We start from the raw sequence: 21,174 nt of genomic DNA on the forward strand, positions 1-21,174 counted from the left end.
CTAGTTTGGAGATCAAAGCATTGTAACTTCAGATAGTGATACTCTGGAGGGGGTGGACAGGGAAGGTCTGAGAGACCCAAATAATGAGGACACTAGGCAGCTAACTACACCACTACGTACAAATACACACATCAGTACGAAAAGTTCACCTCCAACCCTCAGCTACTTTAAACAAAGCATTGCAGGTCCAGGTTTTCTGAACAGGGGATATTTTAAAGTCTGTTAGCAGTTTAAAACATTGCAACACTGGCACAATATGTTACCTATTCTTTGTTTTTAATTACAGGGCAACACAGTAAACTCCAACACAAAGGTGGGAATGGGCGAGTGCAAAAGGAATAAAGAAAACAGAACCAGTATTTCACAAGAGCATCGAGCCAGCGATGAAGTAGCAGCTAATGCTTTGCAGAGTCTCGAGGGTAGAATTCGCTCAAGGTGCTCTGAGGGATTCTCTTCAGCATTTCTTTGGGGAAGATTCGGAGCAGTTGCCAGCCAATGTCCAAAGTCTCATAGACAGTGGGGTTTTCGTAAGGACCTTACAGAAAATTGAGATTAGATGAATAAAGGCCAAGTACTTCCAACTTACCAGCGTTATTCAAAATTTATTGTTATGGGTCTAGCACTGTGAGCATGAAGTATAAAAAAGAGACACAAAGCAGTCAGGTCTCTCAGGACTGGATGTGACCAAATGTGGAAATGAGGATCTAGACAGTAAGTACCCCTGGGAATCAGAGAAAAGCGAGAAAGCCCGCAGGCGAGACGTTGGGCACGTGCGTGCGTGCGTGCGTGTGTGTGTTTAACAACGGGTGGGATCTAAAAACACTCCACGGAATAATGGAAACTAGACCCAGAGTTTTGTCCAGAGAGTAGTGAGAAAAGCAGTTTCCCAGCAACACAGGCTGACCTGAAGGAGGCTAGTACAGATACTTAGAAGGCCTTAAATGCCAATTAAGCACCTGAATAGGTCCACGTGAAAGTTTTCAAACTTGCTATTTCTATTATTGTTTTTAATAGCAGCATCATTCTTATCCTGCAAATAAATCTCATTTTTTAACGAAGAAGTTAGAGTGGCTAGAGTTCTGCATTCTTTTCTCTACCAGAATAATTTTTATTGTTATATATATTATTATTATATGTGACCTGGAGGGAGTCACTCACTCTTTGAGACCTTGTTACAGGGAAGAACCAAATCTGACTACACGGTGGATCTGTTTCTTTTACTTTAACCTTTGCCTTCCGCTGCTTTTGTTCACTAAAAGGATACATAATGGCCTGCCTCGGGGAACCCTGTTCCTCTGTCTGAATGTTAATCCAAAGTGCCTTTGTTCAGAGAAACAGACGGACTCTGTCCACCTGTGGATGGCTGCAATTAAAAAGAAATTAACACATCCCCTCCCTGAGGCTGGCCATTCCAGGGGATATTCGCAAAACTTATGGCCCTTTTACTTTACCTCCTCATCTCCTCCCCATCTCTGTGCTATAGAAGAAACTGGCATCCAAACCCCGATAAGATGGTTATTTTGAGACTTTAGTCTGCCGTCTTCTCGGTCTGCTGGCTTTCCGAATAAAGTCGTATTCTTTCCCTCAATGCGTCATCTCTGATTTATTGGCCTGTCGTGGGGCAAGCACAGCGAGCTTGGACTCGGTAACAACCTTAGTTTATCCGGATGCGGGTGCTTTGTACCAGGTGAACTCTAAAGTTTTCCCTTCTGTAGATAAGTTTACCTCAACACGTTCCAGAAGGGAAAAGAATAATCTCTCCTTCTGCTTGATTAAAGTAAGCAAACATCTACCTAAAGTGCACTTAAAATATTTGCTTTCCAGACATTTAGGTAATATATTCCGCCATGAAAATCTCAAGTTGTGGTCAATGTGTTGGAAAAAGTATGCACTTAATCAGTATTTCCAGTTTGGGTTTATGGCCTCTTGGTGGAAACAAGTCAGGAGAGTCAAAAGCAGAAAGAGATAACCATCTCCGTGTGCCCCACCACCTTCTCCTACAGCAAGAGGGAACCCACCTGCCCCATGGCTGAGCACAACTACACCACACAGGAACTCACAGCGCCTGGCCCTGAAATAATCCGAACCCCAGGGCCAATGCAGATCTGTGAAACTGGGTCCTAAATGCTGCTTTTAATTGACATGCTTTTGTTATCTGTATTGTTTAGACAGCTGCAACGTAAGCATGATAGAAATATTATTGAAATCAAGTATTTTTCAAACACATTGCTAAAGTTATAGGCTTTTACTTTTTTTTTTTCCCTCCTGCTTGAAATATTATTAATCTAGGATGGAACACAGCTCACCCTTCCTGTGCAGCAAAAGTACAGCTCAAGTTTCTCAATACTCTTTCGTTCCCAATCTTTCTAAATGATCAGGAAGAAAACATTTTAGAAGACATCTGGGAACATATCTTTTGCTGGCAAAGATGTTGAAAACAGAGAAAAAGTCAGAAAAAAATTACTTCCAGTGACATCAAGACCGTATTTTGAAATTGTTACCGACCAAGGTTCTTGGCGTCCTTAAACAATAAAAATTGATCAAAGGCCAGACAAGAAATTCAGGCAAGGCTTTATTGGGGCCCCTGCTGCAGCAGGGGGGAGCGAGAACAAACAACAGGTTCCTTTGCTTGCGTGCTCCCTAAGCGGGGGCGAGCTTGCTGCTTATATGGCAGTGGTCCCCAAACGTTTTTGGCACCAGGGACCGGTTTCATGGAAGACCATTTTTCCATGGACCGGCAGGGGGTGGGGTGGGGGGATGTTTCAGGCAGTAATGTGAGCGATGGGGAGCAGGAGATGAAGCTTTACTCGCTCCCCTGCCACTCACCTCCTGCTGTGCAGCCTGATTCCTACCAGGCTGTGGCCTGGGGGTTGGGGACCCCTGTTACATGGCGTGAGGGCAGGGATGTGTCCACGGGTCGGGCCAGAAGGGTGGCTTAGGTGGTTTGCCCACCGCTTAGGTGGTGTTGTGTGCAGGGGGCACGTGCAGTACCCTGCTTTTGCTCTGGGATCTTCAAAAGTGGCAGTTGGGTTTTTTGGTCTCTTTGTATCTTTTGTCCAGAATTTGCCCCAACTGGGCATGCACGTCGTTATTTTTAGTCCCATACAGTTTCTTTGTTATTTTGTTGCTCGAGGAGAGGTGTGTCGAGGTGCAAGCACTGCAACACTGCAGCAAAGGGCCCCAGGTCCCAGCAAAGGGTCCCAGGTCCCAGCCTGTCTCAAAATCAATATATGGCTGTTGAATACAATACTAGAACACTGCAAATAAAAGTATGTTATTTGATACATGGCACAAATTTAGTTCTGACAAATGAATTGGCTTCTAAACTTCAAGAGTAACACAAAAGAAGAAAATGAAGTATGCTTAGTGTTATTAAGGAATGCCTCAAAGGAGTGCTGGGTAGTGGGCATATTCTATTAGCAGCTTCAAGGAATTAAATAAATTAATGAAATTAAAGGAATTAAAGTATTTAACTGTGAGTCTAGACTGTTTTAGGACTACTGGGAGAATAGCACTAACCCAGTGGCCTCCTGTATATGTTGAAAATAGTAATATGCAAATTGGGTCATTTGTACAAAATTTAGGAAGATTTCTCATTAAGAAGTTCCATTGACTTAAAGTGATACCAATATGTGTTTAGTTCAACATTAAACTACTTCAAATGGTAGGGAATTCCTTTAACCTACTGTTATGTTGAAGCCCTAACCCCCAGTACCTCAGAATGTGACTGTATTTGGAGAAAGGGTCTTTAAAGAGGTGATTAAGGTAAAAGGAGGCCATTAGGGTGGGTCCTAATCCAATCTGACTGGTGTCCTTACTAGAAGAGGAAATCTGGACACAGAGAAGCACCAGGGAAGTGTGCACACGGAGGAAAGACCATGTGAGGACACAGCAGGAAGACAGTCATCTGTCAGCCAGGGAGAGAGGCCTCAGAAGAAACCAACCCTGCCAACACCTCGATCTGGGACTTCTAGCTACCAGAACTGTGAGAAAATAAATTTCTGTTGTTTAACCGTCTGAATGTGGCATTTTGTTACTGCAGCCCGAGGAAAATAATACTCTTAGCTTCTGGATTGGCCTGTGGTGGCCTTGCTGAGTGACTTGGATCGGTGAGTCCCTTCCGGCTCAGCCACAATCCGTTATACTCATGACCCTCAGGGTCTCACAAGGTTTGTATGCTAGGTGGGTGCCATGTTCGCTACCACTCTCTAAGTCTGCCTTATTTCCAAAGTAGTTAGTTTCTCCTCAGACCATCACTGACCAGTCTAGTTCTGGCAAGCAGAAGGCACTCGGTGGCATTGTTGAAATTCAGGAAGTTTTCAAGTTTAATTGTGTCTGCCAGTTGAATTCCCGGAAGAGTTTGTGTCTGAGAAGGACCACGATGGTACCTCCTAGCTAACTCAGACCATCCTTAACCACATTCCACACCGTCCGTGCCTAACAGACACTTGTTCACTGACTCAATTTTCAGGGCCAGTTGGTCATTTCTAGGCCTTTCCATTCTTTCTAGCTCAGGCTCCTTGTTCTCTCCCATAGAGAGGGCCAGTCCAGAGGTGTCCTCTATGAGTCATTGCTCTTAAGGACTCAGGGAAATCACCCTGAGTCCTTATTTTTGAAATGTGGCATCACTTATTTTTGAAATGTGACAGATTAAGTGCCTTACTAGGGAATGACCATTTCTTAGGTAATGAATGAAGGGCCTTGGTCGTGCCCTCCTCAGGAGCAGAGCCTCCAGAGCTTCAGAAGGACTTGGTGTGTTCTGTCCACCTTAGCGCAGGACCATGCTGGTATTTTCATGTAAGAAACTAAGGGTGTTAAATCAGATCATCTTATTAAAATAATAGAATATAAGATTGAAGGTAAGAAAGACTGAAGGAAAGGAGGAAAAAAAATCAGAACCAAAAGAGATAAGAGTGATAACATCGCAGGCCTGAGTCACCATCCTGAGAAAGGCTTGCTGGTGTCTAGGCACCTGAATTTTGGGAGGGCTTTCACCACTCCCAGAATTGATAAGAGTGGCTCACTGCTGCCTAAGATGTTTATGCAAACAATGTGGTTGGTGCTGAACACTTACTTTCCTTCTGGAATCTGGGATTTTGATATGTACCAGGGAGAGGGTGCCTACATGACCATCCCCCATAAAAGCCTGGGCTCCTAGGCTGAGGCTAAGCTCCCCTGGTTGGCAACATTTCACACATGTTGTCCTCATGGCTGGAGGACTTAAGCGTGTCCTGTGTGGTTCCACTGGCAGAGGACTCGAGGGAGCTTGCCTCTGGTTTCCTCCAGACTTTGGTCCACTTGCCTTTTCCTTTGTTGACTGTACTTTGTGTCCTGCTGCTGTAATAAATCACAGCTGTGAATATAATGCTAGGCTGATTCCTATGAGTCCTTCCAGTGAATCATGGAGCCTGGGAGTGGCGTGGGGGACCCCAATACAGGAGTGATCACGGAGAACTGCCAGAGGCAAAGAACCCAGAGTGGAATGCAGCCTGGAGACATTCCCTATAGGACACAAGTCACCTCCATGAGAACTGCACAGAACAAGCTCTTAACATAGCGTCCTCCTTTCCACCTGTCACAGATGGGCCTTTCATAATAACAGGAGATCTGTTCTGCATTTTCACACTTTCAAGTAACAATCACAGGTCACAGGAAGACGCGTGACACAACATACTTATATATTCCAAGCGCTTTATCTAGTAACAGGGCAACTCTACGAGGCTTTCTCAAGATTTGGCTCTTTCGGTGATTTCATTGCTTCTGAGAATGAGATTATTATCTTGCGCTCAATAAAACATACAAACAGATAAATGTGTTAATGTCTTTACTAACTGTTAGATTTGGGTAGACTAGTATAGGCTATGTGTGGTAGGATTAATTCTTAGATTTGCCAAAGTCCAAAAGAAGAGAACCAGGTAAGCGTCAAACTTCACACTTGTCATCACAAGAAAAAGAATGTGTAACAATGTGAAGTGATGTTTGTTAACTAAACTTATTGTGGTAATCATTTCACAATATATACATACATCAGATCATTCTGTTGTACACTTTAAACTTACACAGTGTCATGTGTCAATTACGTCTCAATAAAACTGGAAAATAAATTTCACGCTAATGGTAGACATCTTGAACAAAAATTCCATTTTTAAATAATTTGTGAGGAAGAGTGAAAGCCACTGAACAACTAAACCCTTCTGAGACATTCCGTATGGATTTTTAACCTCTTTCAAGAGGCTAACTGTCCATTTTAATATTAGGGAAAAGTAGACAATCCTGCAACAGTGGAATGAAAAATTCCTCCATTCAAAATTTTCTTCTCAAATCAGAATATTTAGATTTATCCTACACTATGTTTGTAAGGGAAACATACTTACTACCACAAGATTTTGCTCTCATTTATGCAAAAAATAGTAGCTCTCTTACACTGTTTGTCACAATTCCGATTTCAGAGGAAGTGTTAACTTACATAGGATTTAGCCAAATATGTTTAAAAATATGTCAAGATTGGGACTTCCCCGGTGGTCCAGTGATTAAGACTTTGCCTTCCAATGAAGGGGGTGCAGGTTTGATCCCTGGTCAGGGAGCTAAGATCCCACATGCCTCAGGGCCAGAAAAGCAAAACATAAAACAGAAGCAATATTGTAACAAGTTCAATAAAGACTTTAAAAATGGTCCATATGAAAAAGCTCTTTAAAAAAAATATGTCAAGATCAAACAGCTGTTTTTAAACTAATTGTGTATTTAAAGCTGTTTTGGTAGTTTTAGTGACAAAATAGAGATGCTTTTTAAATTTGAGTTAGCAATACTGTTAAACCAAAATGATTAAGGTCATACGGTTCACACTGTAATTTCAAAATTAACTCTTACACAAGAGAAGTTAATCTTAGAATAGGACAAAGAAATATATATTTGAAAACTAAGTTTAAGTAAATGTGAAATAAGTCCTTTGCAACATATAATTGCCATTTCATAAGAAAAGTAAAAGGCTGTGTGTTAGTCCGAGCAGAAGTAAGACAATTCTCCATGGGCTTCTCACATTTCTGCACATCTTACAAACAGAAGCACCGACAGCCCTTTATTCTCAGCTATCTTTCCAAGGATGTTTATATAGAAAACAGCCTTGTAAGATAATGTCTTCTTCCAGAGGTAAGGGCAAGCATGCTTACCTCCCAAAAGATTCTGATTCCCTGAACTCTTGTATTATAACCCACTGTGTGTGCAGGCATCCATCTGGGCCTAGCCACACAGCCCCTGTGTGACTCAGGGTCAAGGAGAACCAAGGCAAATATTCGGATGCCCATGCTGGCTGCAGTGGTTTATGAGTAACCAAGTAAGTAATAGAGTCCTTTGTTTCTGACCCATAAGTCTTCTGTCTTCTATCTGCATCCATGGAAAACGGCAGCTTAACTTGTTGCAAATAGGGCAAAATCTCAGGTACTCCAAAGTTCTGGATGGAAAGATTAAAGTTCATCTCTCAGAAGACTTACTATAGAATGCATATGAAAAGGTCTATGACTAAATAATCTATATTTCAGGTCACTATGCAAACATTTATATATTTTAACATAAAGATCTGCTCAATATGTTAAAATATATATGTATGTTTGTGCTCTTTTGTTTTTTATTGATGCATGATTAGAAATTCTTTGTTTCCTTTTTAAAAATGGTATGTATTGCATTGTTTTTTGATAGAAAATAACAATGAAAAAAAATGTAGTCTGTGGTCTCACTAGTCAGTCAGAAAATCCCTGGTGACATAAAAAATAAATAATAGACATAGACACACTTGGCTAGAAAATTCAAATAGTACAGAAAAGCTTAAGGAACACAGAAGCCATTCTTTCCAACCCAGCACCAACTTAACCATTTTTATGGTTTATTAAAATTGTCTGGGCTTGCCTGGTGGCGCAGTGGTGGAGAGTCTGCCTGCCGATGCAGGGGACACGGGTTCCAACCCTGGTCTGGGAAGATCCCATATGCCGCGGAGCAACTAGGCCCGTGAGCCACAACTACTGAGGCTGCGCGTCTGGAGCCTGTGCTCCGCAACAAGAGAGGCCGCGATGGTGAGAGGCCCGCGCACCGCGATTGAGAGTGGCCCCGGCTCGCCGCAACTGGAGAAAGCCCTCGCACAGAAACGAAGACCCAAAACAGCCAAAAATAAATAAATAAATAATTAATTAATTAATTAAAAATGAATATCTGCTTAAAAAAAATTGTCTTTTACTTCTGCATTTACTGCTTCCCATAAATCCTTTCTTTTCAGATTTTCTGGTAGGAAACTCCACAATCTAAGACAGGGAAGGCATCGGGTTCCTGGTTTAGGCACGGTGGCCACCATCCCTCTGCCATGAGATCCTTCTCATCATTAACAATGTTCTAGGGAAGCTGCAGCTTAGGTGCCAGGCACTGGGGGAAACGTAAGCAAATACTTCCTCCTTCCTCTTCCCAACAGGGAAGTGTGCTGGGCCCACAAGACTCCAGTCCCTGTCACCTGGGGATACCCTCCCCTTTTCTCTTCCAAAAGGGAAAGAGAAAAAGATCTACCATGGCCATAGTTAATCTTCTGAAGAGCAGATCAGGAGCTTATTTTTGCTTTAACCATGTAGAAGCAGGATCAACTGAAGTCACTATTGTGAACTGATTACCATTCATTTTTAATTAAAATGTGACATAATAAAAAGCATGCATCTCGTTAACTATATGTCACATTTGCTCAGCTCTAAATTTTGCTACACCATATTCTATTCATGTAATTTCAGTCTTTGAGTTTGTTTCTGCAGTAAAATTTCCACCTACATAAAATTTTACAGAATTGAAGAAACATGTTATGTGTACAGCCAGATCTTTATCATTTCAAAATGTTTATATCCATACTTCAGTATGCTTTGATGATCTTATTTTTAACCTCAGAGTACAGGTTGGACTCTTTAGATATGCAGATTAATCTATGATCTTGTGATTTCAGAGTCACAGGCAAAGATGGTATCATGCACCAACCAATTGCTAGTGTCAGGAAGCAGACTTTTCTTCTGCCCTATTAGGTTTAGTAATTAGGGGCCTGCAAATCAAAATGACAAAAGATAGTTTAACAGGAGAAGAAGTTTATTCATATATATGGGAGCTAACAAGAGAAGTAACTATCTCACTAAATGTTTAAAGTTAGAGGTTTATATATCTAACTTAGCAGAGAAAAGGAAAGGGGAAGAAAGTACTTCTATTCTTTTAGAAGAATAAATGAACGATAAGTAATTTTGTGATTATTTTGTGTCTGCACGTTCAAGGGGTCTTTCCTTCTTCTATGCGAATCTCCCCAGAGAGGGGATTTGTGGTAGGTTAACTCTTGATTTCTCTCCTGGGAGTAGACCTGTCTTGAAGAGGGAATCATAGAAGCCTCATTTCTCAGAAATGTCTGCTTTTAGTCAAATAAGGAAAGCTCTTTCTGCATCTGTTGATTCCCAAATGTTTTGAGCTTAAAATAATCTCCATACCAACTCTGAGGGTCCAACTGGGTCTCTAGGCATTCCTCCCTATATGTCCTCGCTTGTAATGCTGTGAGGCAGTGCCTACTCTACCTTGTACAGATAAGGAAAATGACTCAGAAGGACTCAGTTACCTGCCCCCGGTGAACAACTAGCCAGTTTCAGAGCTGGATTATTACAAGGGACATCTGAATCCATAGCCCAGCCTCTTAGCCCTTTGAGACATGATCACTCAAGAGATCTTAGAGGGCTTCCCTGGTGGTGCAGTGGTTAAGAATCCGCCTGTCAAGGCAGGGGACACGGGTTCGAGCCCTGGTCCGGGAAGATCCCACATGCCGCAGAGCAACTAAGCCCGTGGGCCACAGCTACTGAGCCTGTGGGCCACAACTACTGAAGCCCACATGCCTAGAGCCCGTGCTCCGTAACAAGAGAAGCCACTGCAATGAGAAGCCCGTGCATTGCAACGAGGAGTAGTCCCCGCTGGGTGCAACTAAAGAAAGCCCATGCGTGGCAACAAAGACCCAACACAGCCAAAAATAAAATAGAACAACAACAAACATTTAAAAAAAATAAGAGAGATCTTAGAGCTCATGTGATCCAACCCTCTTTATGCTATAGAATAAATTTGTTTACCTCACTGTCAATCACTAAATCACTAAATGGGGGGTCTTGGGCAATTTTCTCAGCCCATTTGTGTCCCGGTTTTTCCATCTGTAAAATGATTACAGTACTCACTTCAGAAGCATGCTTTGAGGAACAGTGCCAGCCGCATAGTAAGTGCTAAGTATCTGCTCTTATTATTATTTACTTTATAGACATCAACGCATTCTTATAAAATATTCCAAGACTAAGTGTACAGAATAAAACATGTAAATCATCTCTTACCCACCTGCCCACCCTCTTCCCAGGGGTCACCATCAGTGGATGTGTTTCTAGTCCTTTACCATCATAGTCATACATATTTTTAATCTGTGCAAACACTCATGAGCTGTCTTCATGCATTTTAAGAGAAATGGAATCATATTTTGCAAATTATTCTCCAACCTCCTGTTTCCATTTAAACCACTCAAGTCTTATAGATCTTTCCATGTCAGAACATCTCAGTGTTGCTCATTCTTTTTTAACAGCTGCATGGTGTTATACTGAATGGACTTAAAATGATGTACCCTTCTGATATTGATAAGCTTCTAGGCAGTTGTGGGGCTTTTGGTTTTGTTTTTTTCATGTAGCTAGACAAGCCCTTCGTGATTATAGACATGTGGAAAAGCTAAAGAGAGCATGTTGTTCCAGAAAAGTTCACATTAATATACAGCAGAGACTCTTCTCTCATGATTGGCTTCGTGTCTCTCCAGCTCTGATAGATAATATCATCTAAACAAACATTTGGGGTTTTTTTTTTACCCATTTCTAGTGGGGCTGCACTTTTGGTTCCCTAACAACTTGCAGCTTCTGATCTGGGCAGAGTGAAGAACAAAAATAAAGGTGATGGTGGAGCTTGTGCCTAGGATGACACCCACTGGACTGAGATAATGAAACAGCCACTGAATGATGCACGTTTGACCCTGGGGATGTCAGAGGTTCCTAAGGGAGCTTTTAATGGGCTAGTATCACAGGGTCACTTTTGAAAAACAGGTTCTACTTAAGTTGGACTGCATCTTTCTGCATGTTTCTTTCTACCATCCTAGTTTCCTTCCAAACCAACGGGATGACAGACCATGCTACAATAACATGAACATGTCGGTTTACATGAGGGAGTAGGGAGTTTACCCTTATCTGGGGAATTCTGAAATAGAGACTCCTGGAGGCACTATTTCTACCTGAATGTTTTGCACACTGCTAACTAATCACTTCTTAACTGCATGAGAGAGGAGTTTTTCTATGTACCATTTCAAATCAGAATCCGATGGTATTTTACCATTAGGCAACAAAAGATCAGCAGTTTCCAAAACTTACTGAAATTTACAATAATTGAAAAAAAATTTTGTGCTAGCAAAAGTATCCAAGAGAGAAGAATCCAAGCCAGGAGCAAATATATTATCAAATTATTCATGAAATAATAATGATAATGATGTTGTGTGTTTGTGGAGAGCTTCCCATAAATGACGCCCTGAGCCAAGCACTTGGCTTAGATCACCTCACTTAATTGTCTCGACAGCGTAATCACTCTCACCTAAATATGAATTCAATCAGTCTGACTGGTTGAAATGCAAGGAAGAGTTCACTGATGTTCCCTGGTTTATAAAGAAAACTGCTTGTTATTACTTCTCTTCTGGATTATTTCACAGACATTAGATCGACGTTTTAGAAGAGAATTCCCCATTTTAGTTTAGCAGATCTTCCCATGTTTTTATCATGTCTTAGCTATAAAAATTTCAGAAATGCAAATATATAATGTAATATAATATATTATACTCTTTACAAATAAGTAAAAGCAAAGATTTATCTCATTCACAAAAATGCTAAAAAAGCAAGATAGCAGAATTAATGCTTCAAACTTACTTAACACCTGACTACTACAGGCTACTACAGATGAATAAACGTCTATAGAAGACAAACTACAGGGACTCCCCTGGTGGCGCAGTGGTTAGGAGTCTGCCTGCCAATGCAGGGGACACGGGTTTGAGCCCTGATCCACGAAGATCCCATGTGCTGCAGAGCAACTAAGCCCGTGCGCCACAACTACTGAGCCTGTGCTCTAGAGCCCGCAAGCTCTGCAACATGAGAAAGCCACCGCAATGAGAAGCCCGCGCACTGCAACGAAGAGTAGCCCCCGCTCGCCTCACTATACAGAAGGACTATATGATGAACAGCATCAAATTTATAATCACTGGGCAAACCATGAGGTACGATTTGAAATATACTAGAAATGGTCAGTGTCTTTCAAAATATCCCTTCTAGTCTTCCCCATAGTGTCTAAGGGGCCACCATGGCATTGAAATATTGATTTACTGTGAATCTCAAAGACTTTTCAATCTTAAGAAGTGTCTTTCTGAAATGGAACTACCCTTTGTGGCATTCTTTTTTTAAAAAAATTAATTAATTAATTATTTTTTAAAATAGATCTTTATTGGAGTATAATTGCTTCACAATACTGTGTTAGTTTCTGTTATACAACAAAGTGACTCTTTTAAGTCAGGGTCTCTCATACGTTTATTCATCCAACAATATTACTTGAACCACAATTGCCAGCAGGCGCCGTGTAAGGCTCTGAAGAGGATGGGAGACAGAGGCAGAGCTTTCCTAGGAAAGCTCACATTTTCACCTCTTTTCTTCTCACCTGAGAGTAGCTGACACAGAAAGAGCAGGAGAAAATGTTGATGTCTGAGTAGGTAAGAGGGAAAGGACAGAACACTCTCTTTGACCTCCTTACTATGAGCTGCCATGGGCTGGCTCTGTGGACAGAACATAAAACATGTGGCAAGACTGTGCTGGGGTAAGTGGTTTCTACATGGACTATTTCTAAGACAGTGTTATGCTCTTACAATTTCTCACTTTCATTGTATAACTGTCTCTGCTCTGAGAGTACATGTCAGAGAAAAATCTTAGGTGAGCATTCAAGTAAAGCAATGAAAATGTACTGCAGTGTGATCAAGCGGGTATTTTAGCGATTTATAATTATGCCTCTAACATATAAAATGCTCTACACTTCACAAGTTGGGCTTGTTAGGAGTCAGATAAATTCATGAATGTGTGCCGTCTCTATTATATTTCTATCCTGGACTATTTTTCTTAAAGATTTTTATAGCTGCATAGGAGGTGATTTTAAGAAAAATACTTTGACTACTTTTTTCATGTTAAATACTCACTACAAATATTGTAGGAATATTCAAAGATAGAATTCTTCTGTTCACCTCCTGTCTTGAAGAAGCTTTTACTTGGTGTTTTTGAGTGACATAAAGTCTCTTTGACTTTGTGTTTGAAAGTGACATAAGTGTGGTAGGTGTCCTGATACAAGGATGGCATTTTCGGTTCTGTGCCTGTCTCTCAAAGGTTCAATGAAGCACAGAGGAGCAGGTGACATCCTTACTGTTTCTGTGTGGGCTCTGCCTGTCCCATCACTGAGTCTGCCTGTCATCCTCGTGCAGATGGGCAGGCAGTTTACAGGCCCCATGGGGTCTGTGTCCTGGCTTCAATGTTGGACCTATTAGGAGAGCCCTGGGGGACCACATGTGTTGCCCGCAGGGTCCTACCTGAGCTCAGGGGAGCAAAGGGGGAGATTGAGGGCAGTGAGAGCTCTCAGCACCGCTGCCCCTGGGCTCCCCTCCCTGGAGGTAGTGATGAATGCCCAGACCTAAGAGCCTTCTGTCCATGTTTGCTGCACATACAAACTTAGTGAGGCAGTGATGAATTTGTGGAGAAAACAATATTTTTTTAAGTCCAAAGAACTAAATTAGAGTTCCTGACCTGTTGTGATTCCAACTTTGTATACATCTCTTAATCTCCATGAACCTCCATTTTTCTGTGCAAAAGAGAGGTAACATGATTGCCCTGACTACCTCCACGATGGAAGATGTATTGGTGTTTTACGTACAATGAAAAACTATACAGGAGTTCCATGGCTGATGGTTTGTAGAATGAGGCAAGGTAGAATAAAAACAGTGACAGAAGGAACAAAAACAGAAAGACGGGTGTTCTTTTCTTTAAATAATAATGAATTCACTGAGGAGTCTGAAAAGTTCCAGGAGCTGGGTGCTGCAGAGCCCAGCGGACACCATGGAAACCTCAGCAGGATGTCCAGTGTTTCAATGTTGCATCACCGTTAACTAATAGGAAGCCAGTTTCCTCTCCCTAACTTTCGGAGAACTAAGGATTGTATATTTTGGAAAATAAGGTTGAAAGTGAGAATAAAGAGTGAAGATGATTGGATTGTAAATTTTTTTTAAAATTTCCTATTTTCCTGCTGCCTCAATACCCAGGGGACCAGGTGCGTGGGTGTGCCCAGGCTGGTTCCTGCCGCAAGATTCCCTTTTTGCCCTCCCCGACTGTGACCTAGACATTCCTAGAAACAATGAAATCTCCTCAAGCCTTGTTTCTGCTCCACCCAGACTTGCCCAAGGTCCTCACTCTCTCTCGACTCCCCACCTGCTAGGTGGCTGCTGAATGGTGAGGTGCGCCCTGTCTTCTCCTCTAGGACCTGTGAGTATAATAAACCCTGTAATTTCTTCTGCAGAAATATTGCAGTGGCCCTTAAAGACCCTACAAGGGGGACTTACTCCCCCATTTACAATGATACTGGCAGCAAATGGAATTTTAATTCCAAATGTATGCAGTTTGGGAAAGCTAGATGATTTCCTATACAGACTATCTAGAAGGTTCTGTTGGCTCCTAGACACCCAATAAGCTATTAGAGAGTCTGTTTCCCGGACCTTGGCTCACAATAGCTCAGTTTCTCAGGCCCCATCTTTATTTTCATCCTCCCCATTTACACTGGCGCTTAGGACTGTCAGCCATGGTTTATGACTAATAAAACCCTATTGTGTAAAATGCACTAGAGTGAGGACCTTGCACAACAGGTGATTTAGGCATAAGAAGCTATCCTTCTGCTATATTCTTTTAAAATACTGAATCATTTTTTAAAACATGAATTACAAGCTGTCAGGGATGTCAGTCATGTACACGCAGATATGCAACTAAAACTGTGCAGGTGTATCCCTCAGATTGTTTAGTGCTTACAATTTATTTTTGAAAGACATTTTGTGCTAAGTGAATGTAATCTAACATATAATTTTGGTATGTTTTACGAAAGGGACAATCATACTTCTCACTATTATCATTTAATTAATATGAAAAGAGTTAGTTTGGCTTTTGCTCAATTTTGAATGTGATTTTTAAATCTCATTTTATTAATTTAGATGAACTATAGAACTATGGGGGCTTCCCTGGTGGCGCAGTGGTTGAGAATCTGCCTGCCAATGCAGGGGACACGGGTTCGAGCCCTGGTCCGGGAAGATCCCACATGCCGCGGAGCAACAAGGCCCGTGAGCCACAACTACTGAGCCTGCGCGTCTGGAGCCTGTGCTCCGCAACAAGAGAGGCCGTGATAGTGAGAGGCCCACGCACCGTGATGAAGAGTGGCCCCCACTTGCCACAACTAGAGAAAGCCCTTGCACAGAAATGAAGACCCAACACAACCATAAATAAATAAATAAATAATAAATAAATAAAATGAAAAAAAAAAAAGAACTATGGTATATCATAGTATCAGCAATTCAGAAATCCTCAATGCAGTTACTTTCAACCTGTTCCAAGAGGATTTAAGGGCATCATAATGTCCCAGGGCTGTAAAAATTTGCTTGTGGATGTAGTAACCATACGCTTATCTCACATACAACTTTTCAGTCTTAGAATTAATGGTTTTTGTGAATTAAAAATTATTCTGCAAAAATTAGCATAACTGTCCTTGCCTTTAAGCATCACTCTGGTGAGCTGGTATTAGGAATAATGAGAAGAAACTTGTATCAACCCTGCCCCCCACCACTGGTTAAACTACAATATGCTCTATACACCGTGAATCACTTCTTTTAAGAAAGTTATCTTATGAGATAGCAGCTGCTTATACCTGGAAATGTAGAAAATACTTCACTCACAACGTTTACGGAGGCTAACTGATGAGGAAACATCCAAGGCAGAGACAAATGAGACGGAGCTGTGCGCTCAGGGATGCACGGGCTGGGATGCAGGAACCGAAACTAGCACCAAGTGGCCCCTGACCTGATGTGATTCTGCAGGGAATTGCAGCAGATACGTTTGCTGGGAAATCAGGCAACGCTCAAGGAGGAGGAGGCTGCAGATTTGTAATTTAATAACGAGGAATTTAAACTGTTGCCACAAGAGGAGGGCCATTTCTGGTAGAGCAAACCTCCATGCAGAGGCCTGGACTTGGAAGAAGGCGGTACACTCTCCGGACAAGCAGGATGCTGGGCGGAACTTGGCTGAAGTTTAGGAAACAGGATGGTGAAAAGAGTCTGGGGAGTCAGGTCAGGGCCACTCTGTGAGGAGCCCTGAGTGTGAGAGTAAGGAAGGGAGACCGCAGTCCCCAGGCAAGGGGGTGCCCAGGGAGGCACAGGGGAGAGGGGGGAATATGCCCACCTTCTCTGGGGGAAGATGCCTCCCCCCTCCCCAGGCCCCACAGGGGTGGGAGGCGAGGCTGGGGGATTTGCTTCAGAACACAGATGGGAATCTATTGTTATAGACTGTATCTGAAATGAAGAAAATTAGTAATCAGTAATGAGTTAAAATAGAGATCATTTCATTTGGATTTAGACAAATCCTTAAAAGGTGCTACATATACATGGAAGTTCATTTATCTTCTGGTGCAGAGTCAGGTTTTGGTTTTAGTTTTGTTTGTTTTCCCTTTTTTCTAACCAGCCACAAAGAAATCAGGGCTGGGGTAGAGTTCTCAGTAGCAGTGACTGCATTCTGGAGGGAGGGGCAGTGAGCAGGGTCTCACCTCCTCGCCTGGATGCAGCTCACGGAGCTCTCAGGGAGGAGGGCGAGCTCCCTGCCGTCTTCCGCGGTCCCGAGCCCTCGTCCTTCTCCAGCCCGAGGTCAGAGAGGTGAGCGGTCCCTCCTTCCTCAAGGGCACAGCCCTGCCTTCCCCTCCTCAGGAGTGTCTCCTGGGATGAGCCCTGGGTGTGGGGCCCTGAGAGGCTGCCCCCGGCAGCTCCCTGCAGTACTGAGGGCTCCTCCCAGCGTTTGCCAGCAGCTTCCGTGCTGGTGCTTGTTAGGGCCGCTGGGCTGGGAGGACGTGACCCACAGAAATGTGTCATTTAGTGACTCCACAAAGTGGCATCACTCAGCCCGGGTTGTTAGGATCACATCCAGATGGCCCTCAGGAAACATCTGATAGAAATTGGTAAGTGTAGGTCACCTGAAATGCACCTAGAAAGAGGAGATCCTGGGGCAGGGAAGGGCTTAGGGGTCGGCAGAGCCAATGATAGCCAGACACAGGATAAGATAAGGCCTGGGTGGGTCAACAGGGAGACATTAGATGAAGTCATTAAGGGAGCTCAGGGTCAGGTCTGGTTTCTAACTGTGATACTAATTTTTTATCAAATCAAATCCTGGCCATGTACTTCCTATGTGGAGTGAAGGCTGCCTTAGAAACTGGCATGTTTTTATATCTACAGTACTTCTCTCACTTCCTGAGCAAGTATTGGCCTGGGAGCACGTCAGTACCCTTTATTTTTGTGGGGTGTCCAGGCATGCAGTGTTCCATTTCCAGCAGCATCTGGAGAGACTGACACCACCCTCAGCAGAGGGAGCAGAGCTGTGTTTGAGGGGAAGCATCTCCAGTTATACAAGGTCAATTGGTTCTCTGTAAAAAGTGACAGTGTCCACGTGCAGTCCTAAGGGCCCTTTTATCCATCACACGTGACAGGTTGGCAGAGTAAAGACTCTTTTCTTCCAGCAGTGACGAGAATATGTTCCTGTTTTGATTTAAGTACATAACCAGAAACAGACTAAAAAGGCATTATAGAAACTATAGAAATGAGTCAAAGATCTACAACAACCAAGCGAACGCACCATCAAAAAAATGTCACATTTAAAAGGGCAGGAAACCTGTGGCATTTTTTAGTCACCTTTTAGTGCAGCTTGAGGAAAGTGGCAGCCAGATCCCCAGCCCCCTTTTGCAAACCTGAGAGAGAGCAGACAGATCTGCAATGTTCTAACCTGTCTGTGGGCTGCCTAAGGATTCGTCTTTTGACACCTAACTCAGAGTTCAGACAAACAAAAATGGCTCAGATCTCAGAATAAGGGAGCCATGGGAAGCAGCAGGTATGATTTGTAAAAACGGTTGCAAAGGTAACTATAGACCCACAGACACCAAGGACAAGAGATTATTGATTGAGGAGTACAATAGGACAGCTAAGGCCCCAAGAGTAAGCAAGAGTGAGACTCTTAGAAAAGCAAGACATTTAAAAGCAGATGTATAAATAGGAGAACTGGGGGGAAAACACACACACACACTGGTTCAGAGACAACACAGGCCTGAAAAGACCCTAAGACATCACATTAGGCTGATTACAAAGGTCTTCCCCTGTGTAGAGCAAGTATAAGAAGACTGGGAGAGGTGGCTGTTTTTTAAAATGCCCAGTTTTCAACAAAAGATCACCAGGCATACAAAGAAACAGTAAAACTAGGCTCATTCAAAGGAACAAAATAAATATCCAGACACCATACCTCAAGAAACAGGTTTTGGACTTACTGGAAAAAGATTTTAGAACAACTATCTTATGTATGCTCAAAATGTTAAAGGAATACACCAACAAAGAACTAAAGGAAATCAAGAAAACAATGAAATGAAAATGAAAATGAAAGCACAACTTACCAAAACTCATGGGATGCAGGGAAAGCAGTACTTAGAGGAAAATATAATGTAAAAGCTTACATTGAAAAAGAAGAAACATATCACAATCAGCCACCTAACCTTACACCTTAAGGGACTAGAAAAAGAAGAACAAATTAAATTGAAAGCTCAAAGAAGAAAGGAAATAATAAAGATTAGAGCAGAGATAAACAAAGAGAGACTAGAAAAACAATAGAAAAAAATCCATGAAACCCAGAGTCGGTTCTCTGAAAATCAACAAAATTGACAAATCTTTAGCTAGACTGACTAAGGAAAATAAAAAAAAGAAGACTCAAATAATTGAAATCAGAAATAAAGACAAAGACATGGCTACATATTTAACAGAAATAAAAGGATTATAAGAGATTACTATGAACTGTACACTAAAAAACTGGATAATCCAGGTGAAATGGATGAAATCCTAGAAACACATAACTTACCAAAACTAAATCAAAAAGAAACAGAAAATTTGAATAGACCTAGTAAGGAGATTTAATTGGTAACCAAAAGTTTCCTGGCAAAGAAAAGCCTTGGACCAGATGACTTCATGGATGAATTCTACCAAATATTTAGAAGAACTAAGAAGAACCAACACCAATCCTCTCAAACTCTTACAAAACTTAAAGGAGAAGGAACACTCTCTAACTCATTCTGAGGCCAGCATTTCTCTGATACCAAAGCCACATAGACACTACAAGAAAAGACAACTGTAGACCAACATGCCTTATAAACAATGATGCAAAAATCCTCAACAAAATACTGGTAAATCCAATTTAGCAGCATATTAAAAGGATTATGCACCATGACCAAGTGGGATTTATTCCTGGAATGCAAGGGTGGTTCAATATATAGAAAACCAGCAATGTCATATACAGTATTAATGAAATGAAGGGGAAAAGCACAGGATCATCTCAACTGATACAGAAAGAGCACTTGACAAAAGTCAGCACACTTACATGATAAAAGCACTCAAGAGACTAAGAATAGAAGAAACTACCTCCACATAATAAAAAGCCATATATGAAAAACCCACGCTGAACATGATAATTTTTGGTGAAGGTTGAAAGCTTTTCCTCTAAGATCAGGAACAAGACAAGGATGCTAGATTTTGTCACTTCTGTTCAACATAATACTGGAAGTTCTAGCCAGAGAAATTAGGCATGAAAGACATCCAAATTGTAAAGTAAGAAGTAAAATTATCTCTGCAGACAACATGATTTTATATGTAGAAAACCCTAAAGATCCACCCCCCCCCCCCAAAATTGTTAGAACTAATCAGGGAACAATGTTTCGGGATACAAAATCAATACACAAAAATCAGTTGCAATTCAATACACTAGTAAGGAACAATCCAAAAATAAAATTAAGAAAACAATTCCATTAACAACATTATCAAAAAGAATAAAATACTTTGGAATAAGCTTAGTCAAGGAGGCAAATGACTTGTACTCTGAAAACTACAAAACATTGCTAAAAGAAATTAAAGACACAAATAAATGGAAAACCATTCTGTGTTCATGGATTAGAAAACTTAATATTTTTAAGATGTCAATGTTTCACAAAGTGATCTGCAAATCATTTTCAACAAGGGTACCATGTATTCAGAAAGGACAGTCTTTTCAACAATTGGTGCTGGGAAAATTGGATATTCACATGTAAAGGAATAAAATTGGACCCTTACCTTACACCATATACAAAAATTAACTCAAAATGGATCAAAGTCCTAAACATAAGACCTAAAACTATAAAACACTTAGAAGAAAACATAGTATAAAAATTTCATCACATTGGATTTGGCAATGATTTCTTGCCAAAGAAACATATAAACATATATGTTAACATATAGTATAACATATAGCTATAAATGCTTACATTGAAAAAGAAGAAATATCAAAACATAACAACAGAATTTAAAACTTGGATACATCAAAGAACATTATCAACAGAGTGAAAAAGGCAACCAATGGAACAACAGAAAATATTTGCAAATCATATATATGATAAGGGGTTCATATCCAGAATATATAAAGAACTTTGTACATCTCAACAACAAAAAAATCAATCTGATTTTAAAATGCACGAAGTACTGCAATAAACATTTATCTAAAGAAGATACACAAATGCCCAATAAGCACAGAAAAAGATGTTTGTTAGGGAAATACAAATCAAAACCATAGTAAGATACTACTTCACTCCCTTTAGATTGGCTATTTTTTTTTTTTTAATGGAAAATAAGATGTGTCGGCAAGGTTATATAGGAAACTTCGTGCACTGCTGGTAGGAATGTAAAACAGTGCAGCCACTTGCAAGACCGTTATGGCAGTTCCTCAAAAAATGAAAAATAGA

At 41.4% G+C, this 21,174-nt stretch overlaps 1 protein-coding gene across 1 annotated transcript in view; it reads right to left on the bottom strand.

Annotated features, from left to right (window-relative positions):
• Window positions 1–295: 295 nt before the first annotated feature.
• The window catches only part of LOC309661714 (V-type proton ATPase subunit B, brain isoform-like), a 207,096-nt gene continuing 186,217 nt past the window's right edge, over window positions 296–21,174 (bottom strand). The window contains exon 4 of the mRNA XM_082463673.1: window positions 296–535. Coding sequence (XP_082319799.1) covers window positions 396–535 — 140 coding nt within the window. The 3' untranslated portion in view covers window positions 296–395. The remainder of the gene's footprint in view (window positions 536–21,174) is intronic.

Source organism: Balaenoptera physalus (genome assembly GCF_965194825.1).
Source record: "Balaenoptera physalus genome assembly, chromosome: 5".
Classification (NCBI taxonomy): domain Eukaryota; kingdom Metazoa; phylum Chordata; class Mammalia; order Artiodactyla; family Balaenopteridae; genus Balaenoptera; species Balaenoptera physalus.